The sequence below is a fragment of the Saimiri boliviensis genome, chromosome 4 (assembly GCF_048565385.1).
Source record: "Saimiri boliviensis isolate mSaiBol1 chromosome 4, mSaiBol1.pri, whole genome shotgun sequence".
In the NCBI taxonomy this organism is placed as follows: domain Eukaryota; kingdom Metazoa; phylum Chordata; class Mammalia; order Primates; family Cebidae; genus Saimiri; species Saimiri boliviensis.
In genome coordinates, this window is record NC_133452.1 from 86,273,912 (window position 1) to 86,293,556 (window position 19,645).

At 36.2% G+C, this 19,645-nt stretch overlaps 1 protein-coding gene across 1 annotated transcript in view; it reads left to right on the forward strand.

Moving 5' to 3' along the window:
* The window catches only part of IBTK (inhibitor of Bruton tyrosine kinase), an 86,340-nt gene that overhangs the window by 59,979 nt on the left and 6,716 nt on the right, over positions 1 to 19,645 (forward strand). The window contains exons 24-26 of the mRNA XM_003922980.3: positions 1,997 to 2,089; positions 2,660 to 2,803; positions 14,181 to 14,330. Of these exons, the coding sequence (XP_003923029.1) occupies positions 1,997 to 2,089; positions 2,660 to 2,803; positions 14,181 to 14,330 (387 nt within the window). The remainder of the gene's footprint in view (positions 1 to 1,996; positions 2,090 to 2,659; positions 2,804 to 14,180; positions 14,331 to 19,645) is intronic.

Sequence of the window (19,645 nt, forward strand, 5' to 3'; positions counted from 1 at the left end):
GCACTTGTAATCCCAGCTACTCGGGAGGCTGAGGTGGAAGAATTGTTTGAACCCAGGAGGCGGAGGTTGCGGTGAGCCCAGATTGTGCCACTGCACTCCAGCCTGGGCGACAGAGCAAGACTCCATCTCAAAAAAAGAAAAAAGAAAAGTCAAATGAAAGAGTAGATATAATTAGAATGTAGTGTTCTTTCAAAATATTTGAGCTTGTACTTCATGTTTATATGCCTGCTATGGTTGATAAGGTCTGAATCTGTTAATTGACTTACGGATTATATTATCATCTGGACTGTTTATGTAATTCTTTTGAAATAGGCCATGTTTTGCAGAGTTGGAACAAAGATTATGCAGTTCCATTTTACATGCTTCCTGGTTTAAAGTTTAGTTCAGAAATTGCTTCAATTTTTTTTTTTTGCCTAAGTACCCTTATTGGTGCATATTTAATATGTGGGAACATCTGGAAGCATCTTCTGATTGCTAATGTTAGGATATTTTGTTAAACATATTTTAAAAATAGCTTGGTAGCAAAAGATAGATTGGCTATTTTGGTATTACGCTCATTGACAAAATGCTTAGCAATATGCAATAAACATTCTCAATATTAACATATTCGCAAACATTTCTACATTCCTTCTGAAGTATTTTCCTAGTGTAAATAATAAGTAGAATTTCTTTTTGATGAAAAAAAAAGTACAGGAAACAGGTTACCCTTTAATGTGAAATAATATGACTTTTTTTATTGTTTTTTTGAGATGGAGTCTCTCTCTGTTGCCCAGGCTGGAGTGCAGTGGCACAATCTTGGCTCACTGCAATCTTTGCCTCCCGGGTTCAAGCGATTCTCCTGCCACAGCCTCCCGAGTAGCTGGGACTACAGGCACATACAGCAGTGCCTGGCAAATTTTTGTATTTTTAGTAGACACAGTGTTTCACCATGTTGACCAGACTGGTCTTGAACTCCTTGACCAGACTGGTTTGGAACTCTTGACCTCATGATCCACCTGCCTCGACCTACCAAACTTCTGGGATTACAGCAAGAGCCAATGCACCTGACTAACTTATTTTTGTCCATAGCATAGATTTCATTTAGGTAAAAAATCATGTATTTCTTTCTTTTTTTTTTTTTTTTTTTTTTTTGTGGAGTTTTGCCCTTGTTGCCCACGTTGTAGTGCAGTGGTGCAATCTCAGCTCATTGCAACCTCTGCCTCCTAGGTTGAAGCAATTCTCCTGCCTCACCCTCCTGAGTATCTGGGATTACAGGCACCTGCCACCACTCCCAACTAATTTCTGTATTTTTAGTAGTGGTGGGGTTTCACTATGTTTGCCAGGCTGGTCTTGAACTTCTGACCTTAGGCGATTCACCCACCTTGGCCTCCCAAAGTGCTGGGATTGTTTAAGTGTGAGCCGCCATGCTTGGCCAGAAATCATCTAATTCTAAAGAGCGTAGAATTTTTTCCTTATTATGGTATAACTCCCTCTGGTGGGCCTCCAATATTATTTAGTATCCCCCAATTTTTCTATTAAGTGTTTGTTTTTGTTACTGTTAAACAGCAGTATGAGTTTTGTTCATTAAAAATAGAAAGGAAAGAATGTAATTTTCAAACCTTATTATTCAACCTAAAGGTAAGAATTTAATTAGAACTTTGGTGTGTTCTGCCTGATTTAGTTAAGAATCTTTCTATTGCTTCACTTAAAAAAATGTTTTCTTTAATATAGGAATTTCAGTTATATCATAACATTATGACTTTGGATGCATATTAGCTGTTATATGTGCTGTATCACTTAACATTATGACTTTGGATATATATTAGTTGATACTTATATATGTGTATATTAAAGTAGCTTTTACTCAAAAATCCTTTTTGAAGTTGGCCCACAGCTGATAAATCTAAACTACACTCTTATAATTAATCTTACATATCACTTGTAGTTTCAGTGAAGTTGGGGGTTGGACTTTATAGGTAACTGAATACTTTGCAAAATAACCTTTTATGTCTTTTAGTCCTGTCAGTCCTCCTGTTGTGGATCTCAGAACCATCATGGAAACTGAAGAAAGTAGACAAAAATGTGGAGCTACACCAAAGTCAAATTTAGGGTTGGTTAAAAAAATTATAAAAAATCATATCATGTTATATTTTTACCCTAAGAATTGGAGAGACTTATTGCATGTTTTCTATTATTTTTCTGCATTTGATGTTATGGTTAATTATACATCCTTTTCTGGGCAATGTAGCCTCCATAATATTATTTCTTAATTATGTTCTAAAGATAGAGTTGAGTTGGTAGGCCAGCTCTTGTAGAATGCAGTATTACATCCCAGAAACTGGCTCTAAAATGATCATTGTGGACTATTGGCTATGAAAGCCAAAGAGTTAAGGCTTGTGGTGCAAGTTCTTCTTGAAACTGATGATATGTTGGAGGTCTCATATGTAGCTATTGCTTGATCATTGTTAGTATAAACTGATATGTTCATTGTTGAAACTTGTGGGCATTTTAATGCAATAATGGTAAAATAACAAATAAATAGAAAACATTATTATTACCAGTAACCTTTATAAAGCAGAAATTAATTGAATTGACTTAATTTCTAACAAAATGATTTCTCATGGAATTAAACTTTCTCAGAAGAAACCACTGAAACTAATTGGTTTCATTTAATTTCCAGCAAAACAGTCTCTCATGGAGTTAAACTTTCTCAGAAGCAACGAAAAATGATTGCATTGACTTCCAAGGAAAACAATTCAGGAATGAATAGCATGGAAACAGTTTTAACCACTCCTTCAAAAGCCCCCAAGCCAGTGAATGCATGGTATGCTCTTATTTTTATTAAAATTAATATAGATCTGTACGTTCACTTTTAAGGTAGTTATTGACTTTGGAGTTCCTTCCCAACCCCAGTATTTCTAAAGTCATTTCAAATAGTTCACCTCCCCTTTTGTTTTTAAGTTAAAAATTGGAACTTGGGAAACAAAGACTTTTTTTTGTTGTTGTTTATTTTCTTTTGATTTGGGATGTTTTGACATACACATCATGATGACATACATCATCATACACATGAAACCGTGGATATATTTTTCATATATAGATACAATTTCTTCTTGATATTCTAATTAGATTTTCTTGCTAAAATGATTTAAAATTTAATTTATTTTTTTATAAGAAATTAAATATGTCAGACACATATGAAAAGATAATTTTATTTACGCTATGCCAATTTTTTGTCCTTTTGCATGCTCCAGAAGTATCTTTGCATGGTTATAAACATAGTTTGTTCTTTTTCACTTTTTAAAACACTGCTCTTAACATTGTGTTTACATTTTCTCCATTAGAATTTACACGTAGAGGTAACATTAATTGGAGTACTCTCCAAAGAATTCAGAATATAATTTTGAGATATGTAGAATAGGTTGTACTCCAGCTTTTCTTCCATCCTTCCTTTTCTTCGTGTTTTAAAATATCTGGAAACCAGTACTGGAGAAGTATACGAAGAGTGTGAAGCCTTATGAAAAGATCAGTAGAACACTCTTTCTCTCACAACGCTTGGGGAGGATCTTGGCAGCTACCCATGGTTTAGGGGAATCCCTTCAGTATTTCTAAGGCCACATTATTTTGTTTGTAAGAAGGAATATTTTTCTCAATTAAAACGTTAATTATTTTGAAGAAAGTGGCAAATAATTTTATTCTAAGCGTTGCCAATGGAACTAAATCAGTGCCTGTTATGGCTACTAATAGGTCCAAAGAATGGTCACTGAAAAAGAAAGTAAAATAAGAGGTAGGAACACCCAAGGGAAAGAGAAAAGAGGGTAAAACTCGAGAGGATGAGTTTAGCAGAATTTTAAAATTTAACAGCATTTGTTACCCTGTAAATGTAAGGGATTGTGCTAGTTTCTGATGATAAGGCAATAAATAAGACAGATTTGGCCATTACCGTTGTATGGTTTATGGTGTGACTGCTGCAACACTGAGTTGTGCTTTCCCTAAACAAAAGTATGGAAAGACCAAAAAGGGAGAAAAGTTATTGGAACAACTGTCAAGTACTAAATTGAAGTTTGAGAGAATTAAGCTCATGATAAAGCTTCTTTGGGCATGGTAATATAGCTGTAACCGTGGCATCAATCACTTTCCTTAAGCAAAAAGTAAATGAGTGAAAGTTGTTTTACTTAGTGTTTTGGAGGCATATTCCTTAGAGTCCTGTGTTCTTTTGTGATCTGAATTGGGTCTTTTCCAGGTGTGCTGAATATCTGTCATCTTGAGATTTTCTTTAACTGTCATCTTGCAGATTTTCTTCCCTTCTCTCCAGTGTTTGAGCCCCAGTTTTCTTCATCCTGTGGCTTTCTCTTTCTTTCTTAATACACTCCTTGTTTTGATGTAGCACAATTCTAGTAGGTTTCTGATAAAGGATGTATAGGACATCTTCTTGGAGCTTGTATATTCATGAAAAGGTTTTTATTCTGGCCTTCATTATTCACTGATAGATGAGAACAGAATTCTAAATTGGAAATCATTTGGAGAATATATTCAGTGTCATTTAATTCCTAAATCTTCTTATGTTACTTCTTGTTTTCTTCTCCACCTTTTTTTTTTTCCCTGAAAGTTTATAGGGTCTTTTCTTTATCTCTACTGTTCTGAAATTTTACAGTAATGTATCATAATAGTGGTGTTTTTTGATACATGCTGGATACTTGGGCTCTTTTAATTGGCAACAGCATGTCTTTAAGTTCTAGGAAAATCCTGTGTAATGCTAATATTACTTTGATACTTTTCCTCTTCACTGTTTTCTTTACAAATCACATTAGTCAGATACTGGTCCTCCTGGGCTTCTTTAAATTTTTTACTTTTTATGTTTATGAGATGGAGTCTCACTCTATTGTTCAGGTTTGATTGCAGTGGAACGATCTCAGTTCACTGCAACCTCCGCCTTCCAGGTTCAAGCGATTCTTCTGCCTCAGCCTCCTGAATAGTTGGGATTACAGGTGCTCGCCACCACACCCAGCTAATTTTTGTATTTTCAGTAGAAACATGGTTTCACCATGTCGGCCAGGCTGGTCTCAAACTCCTGACCTCAAGTGATATGCCTGCCTCAGCCTCACAAAGTGCTGGAATTACAGGTGTGAGACACCACACTTTTTCTCTTCTGTTGTCCACATATATGCTTCCAATTCTACTTTCTGGAACATTTGCATGACTTTGTTTAAAGCATTAAAATCCTTATCAAGAGTTTCATTTGTCGTTGATGCCTTTTTTTTGTTAGTATGCCCTTTAACATTCTGATGTTGAAGATCTCTGTACTCTGTAGGCATTTTCACTCTTTAGTATATACCCAGCAGAAATGTATGCACCTATGTACTGCACAACATGTATAAGAATGTTGATAATATATTATTTGTAGTAGCCCAAACCAAAAACAATCTAGATGTCTATTAGCAGTAAATGGATAAATTAGTTTATTTTTATAGTAGAATACTACACAGTAATGAAAAGGAATAAATCATGACTAAATACAATAGTGTGGATGAATCTTACCAATATGATATTGAACAAAATAAACAACCAAAAGAAAGCAAGCTAAAAATACCCATTGACTTACAACCATGTTTTATTCATTCTTCTCTATATATGTTTTATTTTATTCATTTTGTCAATTTATTGATTGATTGCTTTTAAGTGCTGATTGGAAGCTCTGTGTGCCTGTGTGGTACAAGTAGACTGATAGGTGTGCCCACCTATCCGTTTCTTAGGGACCCTGAATCCTCCCATATGTTGGTTATCTCCATATCTTTTCTCCTTGGTCTCTTTAGTTTCAGTTTTTCTAAAGAGCAGCCTTTTAATTTTTTTTTTTGCTTGTAAGGTGTACATTTGGTGCTGGCATTCTGGAACCTTAGATCTCAGGGTAGGGAGGTTAGAGCTGGGACTAAACTTGTCGCCATTTGTAATAGGTTTTCACATTTAGTTTATAGACTTTGTATACAACAGTTCATTCCTGCCTTCCTCTATTACTAGTGACTTTGAATCAAATTTTCCTTCTGCAAAAGTAAAGGAGATGTAGTCATGTGACCACAGGGAGATAGGGAGTACATCTGGCACTCTCAACCCCTCCTTAAATAAACTACAGCAATTTTCACATTTTCATCCTCATGTCGACTTTAGGATTTGATACATACTCTGTCTCCAGTATATGCCTGTTTCCAGAGTTCTGAGCTTCCCTTCCTGCCACCACCCACCTGATGACTGCCAAGTTTTCTTTTTTTTTTTTTTTTTGAGACGGAGTTTCGCTCTTGTTACCCAGGCTGGAGTGCAATGGCGCGATCTCGGCTCACCGCAACCTCCGCCCCCTGGGTTCAGGCAATTCTCCTGCCTCAGCCTCCGGAGTAGGTGGGATTACAGGCACGTGCCACCATGCCCAGCTAATTTTTTGCACCTTTAATAGAGACGGGGTTTCACCATGTTGACCAGGATGGTCTCGATCTCTTGAACTCGTGATCCACCCGCCTCGGCCTCCCAAAGTGCTGGGATTACAGGCTTGAGCCACCGCGCCCGGCCAAGTTTTCTTTATATCCGTTCTGCGTCATCAGTTTTATCGTTCCATCTCTTTTGCTATCATTCAAAAATGTGTTGCTATTTTTAGTCTGCCATTGTCTTAATATCTTACTCTTTTTGCCCTTGTGGATTTATACCTTTCTGATTACTTTGCTTTACATGTTAGGAATTCAGAGGAAGGTATTCAGGTAGTCATTTTCTGAAACTTATGACTAACTTTCAAATATAAGAAAAATTTTTCCTTAGTAATTATTAGCAACATAAGCTTAGAGTGCCACATTGAAGGGACTATCTAAATTTTAAAAGGAGTCTATTATGGCATATTAAAGAGGATTTTAGAAACATGGGAAGAAATACACCATAAATTTTGACCAAAAACATAGGGTATTTTTCTTTGAAAAGAATTTGATAATTATCTGGCTGGGAATGATGGCTCATGCCTATAATCCAAGCACTTTGGGAGGCCAAGGCAGGCAACTCACCTAAGGTCAGGAGTTTGAGACCAGCCTGGCCAACATGGCAAAACCCCATCTCTACTAAAAATACAAAAATTGTCTGGGTGTGGTGACGTGTGCCTGTAATCCCAGCTACTTGGGAGGCTGAGGCAAGAGAATCACTTGAACCTAGGAGGTAGAGGTTGCAGTGAGCTGAGATCATGCCACCATACTCCAGCCTGTGTGACAGAGGAAGACTCCTTCTCCAAAAAAAAAAAAAAAAAAAGAATTTCATATTTATCAAATATAAGTGATATTTGATATTTATCAAATATAAGTGATATTTGATATTTATCAAATATAAGTGATATTTAATATTTATCAAATATAAGTGATATTTGATATTTATCAAATATAAGTGATATTTGATATTTATCAAATATAAGTGATATTTGATATTTATCAAATATAAGTGATATTTAATATTTATCAAATATAAGTGATATTTGTTATACATTTGTTTTATAAAAACATGGTTGGAAAACTTAAGTACAAACTTGAGTAATGAGCTTTATGTATCTTAGGACACCAAGAAAATTTTTTAACCGATTATACATAATTTAGATAATTATAGGTATTCTGAATTTTTGAGAATTATAGCTATTTTGAATTATTATCATCAAGGTGAGAGGTATCTGAATTGTCTACAGTCAGTAATTTATGCTTTTTTTAAGGCTTCTTAAAACTGTATAGGCATACTTTGGAGATATTGCAGGTTCAATTCCAGACTACCTCAATAAAACAAACATTGCAATAAAGTTAGTCACAGGAAATTTTTGGTTTCCTGGTGCCTATAAAAGTAATCTTTAAACTATACTGTAGTTTGTTAAGTGTGCAATGGCATAATATTTACAAAAAAAAACCATACCTTAATGTAAAGATACTTTATTGCTAAAAAATGCTGGTGATCATCTGAGCCTTCGGCGAATCATAATCTTTTTGTGGTGGAGGATCTTGCCTTGATGTGGATGACTGATGACTCATCAGGGTGGTACTTTTGTCACTAAGCTTAATTCTTCCTAGCGTTTGATTTAAAGTGAGAGACATGTGACTTTTCCTTTCATTTGAACACTTAAAGGCCATTGTAGGGTTATTAGTTGGTCTAGTTTCAATATTGTTGTTTCTTAGGAAATAGGGAGACTTAAGGAGGAGAAGGAGAGAGATGGGAGAACAGCCAATTGGTGTAACAGTTAGAAAACAAACGTTTATCAATTAAGCTTGCCAACTTGTCTGGATGTGGCTCATGGTGCTCCGAACAATTATAATAGTAACATAACAGATGTGACAATATGACACCATAACAGATATGACAACAATGAAAAAGTTTGAAATATCAGGAGAATTACCAAAATGTGACACAGAGACATGACGTGGGCATGTATTGTTAGAAAAATGGCACTGATAGACTTGCTCCATGCAGGGTTGCCACAAACCTTTATCCTGTTTAAAAACACAGAAACTATGAAGTACAAAAAAGCAAAGCACTTTAGTGTAAATTGAAATGTCTATTATTAAATTGTTGAATAATTTTCTTTCTTGAATTCTTATAAGGCTACAAAGTATTTTAACCCAAACTCTAGATACAGCATTAATTACTGAGTGAATATAATGTGATATAATTTTTCATGTGATTACAAAATTATGAGATAACCACATAATTCAGTATATCACTTGAATTTTAATCAGATACACATGGAATATAAATACTTGTAATATATGCTTGAAGTAAAAATTGAATAGATTGTTTTCCTGAGAACATCTCTCATATATATTGGCTTTTTAAAAAATTGGAACTTTTTTGTTTTTAAGACAGGGTCTTACTCTGTGTCTCCAGCTGGAGTGCAGTGGTGTATTCTTGTCTCACTGCATCCTTGACCTCCTGGGCCCAAGCCATCCTCCCAACTCAGCCTCTTACGTAGCTGGGATCACAGGTTTGCATGCTCAGCTAATTTTTTATTTGTTGTAGAGGTGGGTCTTCCTGTGTATCCCTGGCTGGTCTTGAGCTCCTGGGCTCAAGCAGTCCTCTTGCCTTGATTTCCCAAAGTGTTGGGATTACAGGCGTGAATCACTGTTCATGGCTGACTTTAACATTTTTTTTTCTTTGAGATGGAGTTTCACTCTTGTTGTCCAGGCTGGAGTGCAGTGGCATGATCTCAGCTCACTGCAAACTCCGCCTCCTGGGCAAGTGATTTTCCTGCGAGCCTCCCGAGTAGCTGGGATTACAGGCATGTGGCACCATGCCTGGCTTATTTTGTATTTTTAGGAGAGACGGGATTTCTCCATGTTGGTCAGGCTGGTCTCGAACTGCAGACCTTAGGTGATCTGCCTGCCTCGGCCTCCCAAAGTGCTGGGACCACAGAGGTGGGCCAACACACCCAGCCTAAAGTTAACATTTTAATCAGATTTACAGAGTGTATTCATGACTGTGGTAATTTATCTGTGATTTTTTTGTTCTGAGATGGAGTCTTGCTCTGTCGCCCAGGCTGGAATGCCATGGTGCAATGGCAATTCTCCTGCCACAATGTCCTGAGTAGCTAGGATTACAGGTACACACCACCATGCCTGGCTAATTTTTGTATTTTTAGTAGAGACGGGGTTTCACTTCGTTGGCCAGGCTGGTCTTGAACCCTGCCGCAGCCTCCGGAGTAACTGGGATTACAGGTGCACACTGTCTTGCCTGGCTAATTTTTGTATTTTTGGTAGAGATGGGATTTTACCATGTTGGCCAGGCTGGTCTCAAACTCCTGACCTCGTGATCCACCCTCCTTAGCCTCTCAAAGTGCTGGGATTACAGGCATGAGCCATTGCGCCCGGCTGATTTATCTGCTTTTAAAAATCATTCTTAATGATAAATCAGCATCTGAAGTATCATCTAATGGATTTTATTTCTTCAAAAGATTTTTAAAAATATGTTTATGTTAATATTAAGGTAAATGTGCAGTTCATTAGCAAATTACAAGTTAACACTCTAAATATACTTGTGGTTGTGGTAGGATTTTCACTACTTTGTTCACACATTCATTCACCTCATCCATACAATTCCCAGTGTATAGTTGTATTCCTGCTGTTGGCAGTTAGGTGTGGCAATGGAAAGAATTAAAGATAATTGGATTTTTGCATTAGATTGAAGTTCTAACCAGGAGAATTTTAAATGTAATGTGAAAACACTATTTATGGGATTTGACTAAAATTAAATGTTTTACTTGGAGAAATAATAGAACATTTCTCACCAGTCATCTTTAGTGGAAGAATACATAGTCTTTGTGGCCTGGCTTGATGTTTGAATGTAAATTCTTTCAAATTCCATTTAGAGCTAACACATGCAATATTAAACAATTTCAGTTAGTTAACATTTTAAAGCTAAAAATATTATTCTTTAAAGCAAAATTACAGTGCTGCTTTAGCTGAGAAACAAAATTCTGGTTAATTTTTATGTAGGTACAAATGTCTAAAATCCTTCTCCATAAATTTTCTGTGGCTGTTAAGGTGGAAAATAGCTGGAGCTTGTGAGTTAGGAAAGAAAAATTGAGGGAAATCAGAAACTTTCAAATTATGGCATAGTCAGTGGAAAGAACAATAGAACATATTTGAAGAAATCTGTTTGTCAATCCTTATGCCAGTATCACATGGTCTTAGTTCATTTTGTGCTACTGTAACAGAGTACCACAGACTGGGGAATTTATAATGAACAGCTGTTTATTGGCTCACAGTTCTAGAGGCTGGGATGTCTAATATCAAGGTGCCAGCATCTGGCAGGAGCCTTGTTGCTGCTTCATAGTATAGTGGAAGGTATCATCTGCCAGAAGGGTGACAGAGAGCCAAAAGGGTTAACCACTGTTAGTGATAATGGCATTAGTCAGTTTGTGAGGCACTCTCATAACTTAAACACCTCTTAGAGGTCTTATCTCTCTGTACTATCACAGTGACAATTACATTTCAACATGAGTTTTGGAGGCAATGCATTCAGACCTAGCATATATTATCCTGATTACTATAAATGGTTTTGTCTTCTTCCAACTTTTCATGGTTTTTTTTTTTTTTTAAAGAATGCTTTGGCTAATCTGGGATTTTTTATTCTCATATAAATTTTAGAATCAGTTTGTCAATTCCTGCAATTAAAAAACCTAGGTAAGATTAATTCAATTTTAAAAATAGATGCAGTGTACATAGATTTTCTGTTATCTTCAGTAATTTGGTTTTTTAAAAAAGACACTTGTCTATTCTGTGTAAATTATCAAATTTTTTGTGTTGATTATAACATCTTTTTTCTCTGTTTTTTCATTTTTTTTCTTTTTATTTTATTATTATACTTTAAGTTCTGGGATACATGTACAGATCGTGCAGGATTGTTACATAGGTACACACATGCCATGGTGGTTTGCTGCATCCATCCACCGTCACCTACATTAGGTGTTTCTCCTGATGTTATCCCTCCCAAATCTCCCCACTCTCTGCTATTCCTTCCCTAGTCCCCCCACCCCCAGCAGACCCCAATGTATGATGTTCCCCTCCCTGTGTCCATATGTTCTCATTGTTCAACACTCACTTATGAGTGAGAACATGCGGTGTTTAGTTTTCTGTTCTTGTGTGAGTTTGCTGAGAATAATCTTTTCCAGTTTCATTTATGTCCTTGCAAAGGACATGAACTCATCCTTTTTTTGGCTGCATAGTATCCCATGGTACATATGTGCCACATTGTCTTTATCCAGTCTATCATTGATGGGCATTTGGGTTGGTTCCAGGTCTTTGCTGTTGTAAACAGTGCTGCAGTGAACATATGTGTGCATATGTCTTTATAACAGAATGATTTATAATCCTTTGGGTATGTACCCAGTAATGGAATTGCTGGGTCAAATGGTATTTCTATTTCTAGATCCTTGAAGAATTGTCACACTGTCTTCCACAATGGTTGAACTAATTTACACTCCCACCAACAGTCTAAAAGCATTCCTATTTCTCTACATCCTCTCCAGCATCTGTTGTCTCCAGATTTTTTAATGATTGCCATTCTAACTGGCATGAGATGGTATCTCAATGTGGTTTTGATTTGCATTTTTCTATTGACCACTAATGATGAGCATTTTTTCATATGTTTGTTGGCCGCATAAATGTCCTCTTTTGAAAAGTTTCTGGTCATATCCTCCTCCCACTTTTGGATGGGGTTGTTTTTTTCTTTTAAATTTGTTTAAGTTCTTCGTAGATTCTGGATATTTGCCCTTTGTCAGATGGGTAGGTTGCAGAAATTTTTTCCCATTCTGTTGGTTTCCGGTTCACTCTAATGATTGTTTCTTTTGCTGTCCAGAAGCTCTTGAGTTTAATTAGATCTCATTTGTCTATTTTGTCTTTTGTTGCCATTGCTTTTGTTGTGTTAGTCATGAAGTCCTTGCCTGTGCCTATGTCCTGAATGGTATTGCATAGATTTTCTTCTAGGGTTTCTATGGTGTTAGGTCTTATTTATTTATTTTTTTAAAAATTTATTTATTTAACTTTAGGTGCATACTGTATCTGGCATTTCTCCCCATGTTATTGCTTCCCTACCCCTTCAACTGCCCCCAATGTGTGATGCTCCTCTCCCTGAGTCTATGTGTTCTCACTGTTCAACACCCACCTATGAGTGAATCTGGAGTTAATTTTTTTTTATAAGGTGTAAGCAAGGGATCTAGTTTCAGCTTTTGGCACATGGCTAGCCAGTTTTCCCAACTTGTTCTGTCACCCAGGCTGAAATGCAGTGGCCCAATCTCGGCTCACTGCAACCTCTACCTCCCAGGTTCAAGCAATTCTCATGCCTCAGCTTCCTGAGTAGCTGGGATTACAGGCATGTGCCACCATACCTAGCTAATTTTTGTATTTTTAGCAGAAACAGAGTTTCACCATGTTGGCCAGGTTGGTCTTAAACTCCTGGGCTCAAGTGATCTATCTGCCTGGTCTCCCAAAGTGCTGGGATTACAGGCATGAGCCATTTAGCCCTATAAGATTTCTTTGTTAGCCTCTTAATTTCTGTACAGTCTTGTTTTAGTTATCTATTGCTTCATAACAGATTATCCTTAAACAACAGCTTAAAACAACCAGCGTTTATTATCATAATTTCTTTAGGTCAGGAATCTTAGCTGAATGCCTCTGACTTGGGATCTTCCACAGTGACACAGTTAAGGTTTGGCTAGGGCTGTAGTCATTTCAAGGCATGACTTGAAGAGGATCTAATTTCAAGATTAATGCCATAGATATAGAATTCTGGGTTGACATATTTTACCTCTTTCATCATATTAAAGATTCCTTTCTACTATCTTTTGGGCTTCATTGTTTCAAATAATACACTACTCACTTTCATTCTCTGTTGTGTTTTTATGGCTGCTTTCAAGATTTTCCGTTTAGCGTTGTTTCCAGCTGTGTATTTATTATGTGCCTACGTATAGTTTTCTTTGTTTCACCTTTTTTGGGGTTTGCCAAAATGCTGGAATCTTTATATCTTCTATCAAATTTGGGAACATTTTAACCATTGTTTCCTTTTGTCTCCCGTCTCTCTCTTGTTTATTTCCATGGCTTCAGTTACACATATGGCAGACCTTTTGATTTTATCTTATAACTCACTATGGGATAATTTTCTTCAACTTCTCCTTTCTTTTTTTCAGATTCAAGTTGGTTTACCTTCAAGTTTACCGACTCTTCAATGTATACAGTGAATTTTAAAAAATAAAAAATTTTTGAATTTTTGTTATTTTTTTAATCATTTCTTTTGCTGAGCTTACCTATTTTTAAATTCATCCTAAGCTTTTGTTGTTGTTGTTATTGTTATCTGATGCATAATTATAATAGCTATTTTAATATTATTGCTTATTTTAACATCTGGGTTATCTCTAGACTTGGTCTTCATTGATTGCTTTTTCTTATTGCATAGTTTCGGATATTTCACAATTGGCAGCAAGAATCCAACTTCACATTGAAAACTATAATTATATATTGTAAAATTTTTGATATGCGTTCTCTTATTGTTCGCTTATAACTTCCAGCAGTGCCCTTTTACAAAATGGATGTTTCTTTTTAAAATTTTCTTTATTCTTTTCTTCTTCTTTTTTTTTTCTTTTTTATTCCTCTAACATAAATCATAGGAAACAAACAAAATGGATGTTTTAACATGATACTTGCTTTCTTTTGCAGGGCATCTCCTCTACATTCAGTTTCATCCAAGTCACTCCGGGATTTCTTACTAGAAGAAAAAAAGTCTGTTACTAGTCATAGTTCAGGCGATCATGTCAAAAAAGCTTATTTTAAAGGAATTAAAAATGCTCAGTCGTCAAAAATTGTCAGGTAATAAAACAAAACTAATGTATTTTCTACCTTAAGATATTGTATAGTGGTTTTATGTTCTGAAATAATCTTTAAAACTTTATGAGGCAGATTTTTGTACACTCTTACATTCAGAATGAAATTAGCATGTTTAAATTCCTTCTCCACTTTAAAACATTGAAATAGTTATTGAGAGATAATTGACTTAAAATCAGTTGTATCTATTTAAAGTATACAGTCTGTAGTTTCAGCATATGTATAATCCTATGACACCACCACAACATTCAAGGTTGTGAACAGAAGCATCATTTTCAGATGTTTCCTCATGCTCCTTTCTAATCCATTGCTCTCTTCCCTCTGTTCCCCCTCCCAAGCAGCTACTAATCTGTCAATACAGACTAGCTTGCATGTTTTAAAAGAGTTTTATGTCAGTGGGGTCATGCAGTATGTACCTGTTGTAAAATCTGTCATCTTTTACTCAGTGTAATTGTTTTGAGATTTATTTAAACTGTTATGTGTATCCATTGATTATCTTTCATTGCTGAATAGTATTTCATTGTATGGGTATACCACAGTCAGTTTATCCATGCACCTGTTGATGGACCTTTAGGTATTTGCAGTTTTTTCTCTAGCAATTTTTAATTTTTATTTTTATGAATCTAGAGATGGGGTCTCATTATGTTGCCCAGGCTGGTCTTGAACTCCTAGCCCTAAGTAATCCCCCCACCTCTGCCTCCCAAAGTGCTAGGATTACAGGCATGATCTGCCATACCTGGGCGAGCTGTTTTTGTTACTGTTTTAGAAAGTCCAATGTATGTAAAAAAAAAAAGTTTCATATTTTAAATGCCTCCATGAAACATCAAAATCTGTGCATAATTTAAAAGACCAGGTCTCGCTCTGCTACCCATGCTAGAGTGCAGTGGTCCAATCACAGCTCACTGAAAATGCTCTCACTGAAAATGAGCTGTGATTGGACCACTGCACTCTAGCATGGGTAACAGAGCGAAACCTGGTCTCAAACAAAACAGAACAAAATAAAAAATATTATGTCCAATTCAAGTGCATCAAACAGATAATATAAACTTTTCTGACTGAAGCAAGGAGAGGGCACTGGGAACTATACTAGTTTAATGTCACCTTACCTGCCCTGAGGAACTGTCAAAGTCTTCTAACAACAATGTTGGAAAACTACTGATTTAGATGAAATGTTCAGGCATATTTTTATTGTTAGTATTGTGACTGTCTTCTTTTTTACAGATATTTACATTTAGGAGGAGAGTTCTTGAGCTATTTTCTTGCCATACAGAAAATCAGAGAGCAGAAGAGATCGGAAGTCGTCTCCCTAACTTGTCAAATACTTCTAGCATTAAAATACTATTTTACAATAAAAATCTTAGGTTGGGTTTGGTGGCTTAATACCTGTAATCCTAGCTCTTTGGGAGGCTGAGGTGGGCAGATCATTTGAGTCTGGGAGTTCGAGATCAGCCTGGCAAGATGATGAAACCTTGTCTCTACAAAAAATACCAAGAAAAAAGATTATCTGGGCCTAGATTATCATGTGCCCATAGTCCCAGCTGTTTAGGAGGTGGGGGTGGTAGGATTGCTTGAGCCTGGAAGGTAAAGAATGCAGTTAGCCATGAGTGTGCCACTGTTCTCCAGCCTGAGCAACAGAGTGAGACCCCGTCTCAAAAACCTTAAATGGAATACTAACATATGAAACAAATATTAAGCCTTTTTGCATATTAATTTATAAATTAAAATTATAATTATGATAAGCTAATAAATATAAAACTAGAAGCATAGTCTTAAAATTGGCAATCAAATATTTATGGATTATCAGCCTTATATCAGACATTATACTAAGTACTAGAGTCACAGTGGTGAACAAATTAGCCCTTGCCTATGTAGAACTATCCTCCTTTCTTGTTTTGCCGTAGAAAAGTTATCTCTCCTATTTTAGGCCAATACCTCTGCTTTTATCTTTATACTTCCCACTTCAGAAACCTTAAAACTATTAATTATCCCTTTCCTTTATTATGTAAGATTCAACCTTTTCCTTTTAACTAGATTCTTCCCCTCTGGTTTTGAGTGCTCAGGTCTCTCATGTGGTCTGGGCACACTTTATTCTAGCAGTTGTTCTATCATTACCAATTCTCCACCCGCTTCACGGCCAGATTTCTTCAAAGAGTTGTCACTTCCTACTCAGTCCTTAATTCATTTTGTCTTCCAGCCCTATTACTAAACGGAAACATTCCAGGCTAAGTTCAGCAGTGACCTTTACATTGCCAACACCATCCACTTTTTATATGACTCATCATACTTGAAGTTCAATTACTGGTCATCTTCTTATGTCACTTTATATTTTTTCTACACTATCCATTTTATGAGCATATGTTTATGAGCATATGTTCAGTTACCAGACATGTGCTAAAGACTCAAAACTCCTGCCCATATCTGTCATCTGAGCTTGACTTAATTATCTGTCTTGTTAACCCTACCATCCTATTTGGATGTTCAGAAACACTGCAAACTTCATGTCCAAATTTAAACTTGATATTTTCCTCATACCCCTCACATAAAACCAAAATCAAAAATAGAGACAAAACAAAGGACAGGCTATTCTTTCTGAATTTTATTCCTCAGTCAAGAGGAAGAATTTGTGTCTTTGGCACTTCCATTTTCTTCACAAATATTCAGTCTACTGTGAGAGCATTCCAGTTTTATCTCTTAAATATTTCTCAAATCCATATACTAAATTTTATCTCCAGGGTTATTACCTCTGATTCAGCCTACTGTGATAATTCACCTGGGCCATGAGAGTTGCCTTCCTAACTGGTCTTTCCTTTCTTTCTTTCCTCCAATATATTAAGCCATTGTGTTCTTTTTGAAAATTTGGAGTTTACTGCTTTTTTTTTTTTTCCTTTTTTTTTTTTTTTTTTTTTTTTTTTTTTGAGACGGAGTTTCACTCTTGTTACCCAGGCTGGAGTGCAGTGGCGCGATCTCGGCTCACCGCAACCTCCGCCTCCTGGGCTCAGGCAATTCTCCTGCCTCAGCCTCCTAAGTAGCTGGGATTACAGGCACGCGCCACCACGCCCAGCTAGTTTTTTGTATTTTTAGTAGAGACGGGGTTTCACTATGTTGACCAGGATGGTCTCGATCTCTCGACCTCGTGATCCACCCGCCTCGGCCTCCCAAAGTGCTGGGATTACAGGCTTGAGCCACCGTGCCCGGCGTTTACTGCTTTTAAAATAAAAGCTATAGAGTTCCTTATATGACCTTTAAGCCCTACATAGTCTGTCTCCTGCCAGCTATCTTTAACTTGGTTTTGTAACCTGATCTCTGTATTCTAGTCATCTTGGCTTTTTCTAGTTCGCAGATGCACTTTGCTTCTTTCCATCTTTTTACCCTTTGACAGACTGACTCTGACTCTTCTTTGATTATCTATTCAGTCATATTCTTTGGAGAAGTCTGACTTACTGGGGCAGTTTGCTGATGTATGTTCTCATAGTACTTCTTTCTTGTTGGTACATTCCACAGTTATTATTAGTGTGATTCTTTAATAATTGTGTACTCTAAATGTTTTCATGTCTATATGTTTAATTATATGTTCAACGAGAGCAAGGAAGATGTTTGTCTTTGTTCATCATTTTACTACCAGTGTTTAGAATGTCTCCTAGCATGTATTAGGTGCTCAGTGAGTCTGGTGAATGACTGAATGAGTAAATTAGTTAAAATTGTAGCTCTGTTTCAAGTAGTATTTGTTTCTAACGTAATTAGTTATATTGCATGTCTTAGATATATCAAGTTAAAGGTATGAAAAATTCAGATCATTTTTGTACTTTTATATTTTAAATATTCATTGAAATGTAAAAAAAAATGTTTTTGGATATATAACGATATGTCATGGAACTTAAAATATGAATCTGTGGTTTTATAGTTGATCACTAGAGTGTGCTATAACATCAGGGCTCTTAATTATGAGAAGTGTACCCTGTTTTACTGCTTTGGAAGTTTGACTTAACGGAGTTTATGATAGTATCACATATCCATAGCTTCAGTATTTTTGGTATGGGATTTAATGTTTTAAATAACTGGCTGTCACTGATAGTGATTCTGAGAAAGAAAACACGTAGCTTGAGTTTCAGAGTTTTTTTCCATCATAGGAAATATAACAAGTACACTTTTTTAAAAAAGGAAATATAAAGCATTACAGACAGAATATTCATTAATTTGCAAATTATGGGCTACCTGGTACTGGTCTCTGTTGGGTATAAGTAAAAGTAGAATATATAGGCCCAGCCTTTAATGTATCTGAAATCTAGTTGATAAATATAAATATACATACATGGAAACTAAGTGACAGAATAAGAATGAACTTATGATAGAAGGGCCAGGTGCTATGGCTCATGCCTGTATTCTGAGCGCTTTGGAAGGCTGATGGGGGGTGGATCACGTGAGGCCAGAAGCCTCTCCAACATGGGGAAACCTCATCTCTACTAAAAATACAAAAATTAGCCAGGCATAGTGGTGCATGTCTGTAATTCCAGCTACTAGGGAGGCTGAGTCAGGAGAATTGCTTGAACATAAGAAGTGGAAGTTGCAGTGAGCTGGGATCACGCCACTGCACTCCAGTGAGACTCTATCTCAAAAAAGAAAAGCCTGTATTTCTAGCATTTTGGGAGGCTGAGGCAGGTGGATCACAAGGTTAGGAGATCGAGACCATCCTGGCCAACATGGTGAAACCCCATCTCTATTAAAAAAAAAAAAAAAGAAATTATGATACGGTATAGAAGTATTAAAGAGATTGCAATATGATGAAGTACCAAATGAGTGGTTCTGAGAAGGAAAATGAACACGGGCTGGAGTTGCCTGGAAGTATTCACTGGAGAAGAAGGGCTTGAGCTGTGTTAGATCATAAGCACTTTTTATGTTCATTTCTAAATATTTCATTATTATATTTATAGGCATGTGAATAATATTAGAAAAAAAGAGATCACTTAATATTTGATTCCTTTCATTGTCATAAACTTTTGAATACAGGATAGGATTTTTAAAAGAAGAAATAATAGAAGATGGGACAGTATAAATAGAGGAAATCGTGGGAGTTAAGACAGGAATGCTTATGGTCCTTTGGGGAGTTAGGGTGGCAGGGGTGGGGGACTCATCTCAGGAAATTCCGCAAATTATACATTCTTGTTTTGGTTGTAGAAAATGTGAGTTTATTCCAAGGTTAGGGCAAGAATGACAATGTTGTTTGAGGGTGTTAGCATCTAAAAGTGAGCAATTTGTATAATTTTTATTTGTTTATTGTTACTTGGGTATTCTTTTTCATTTTA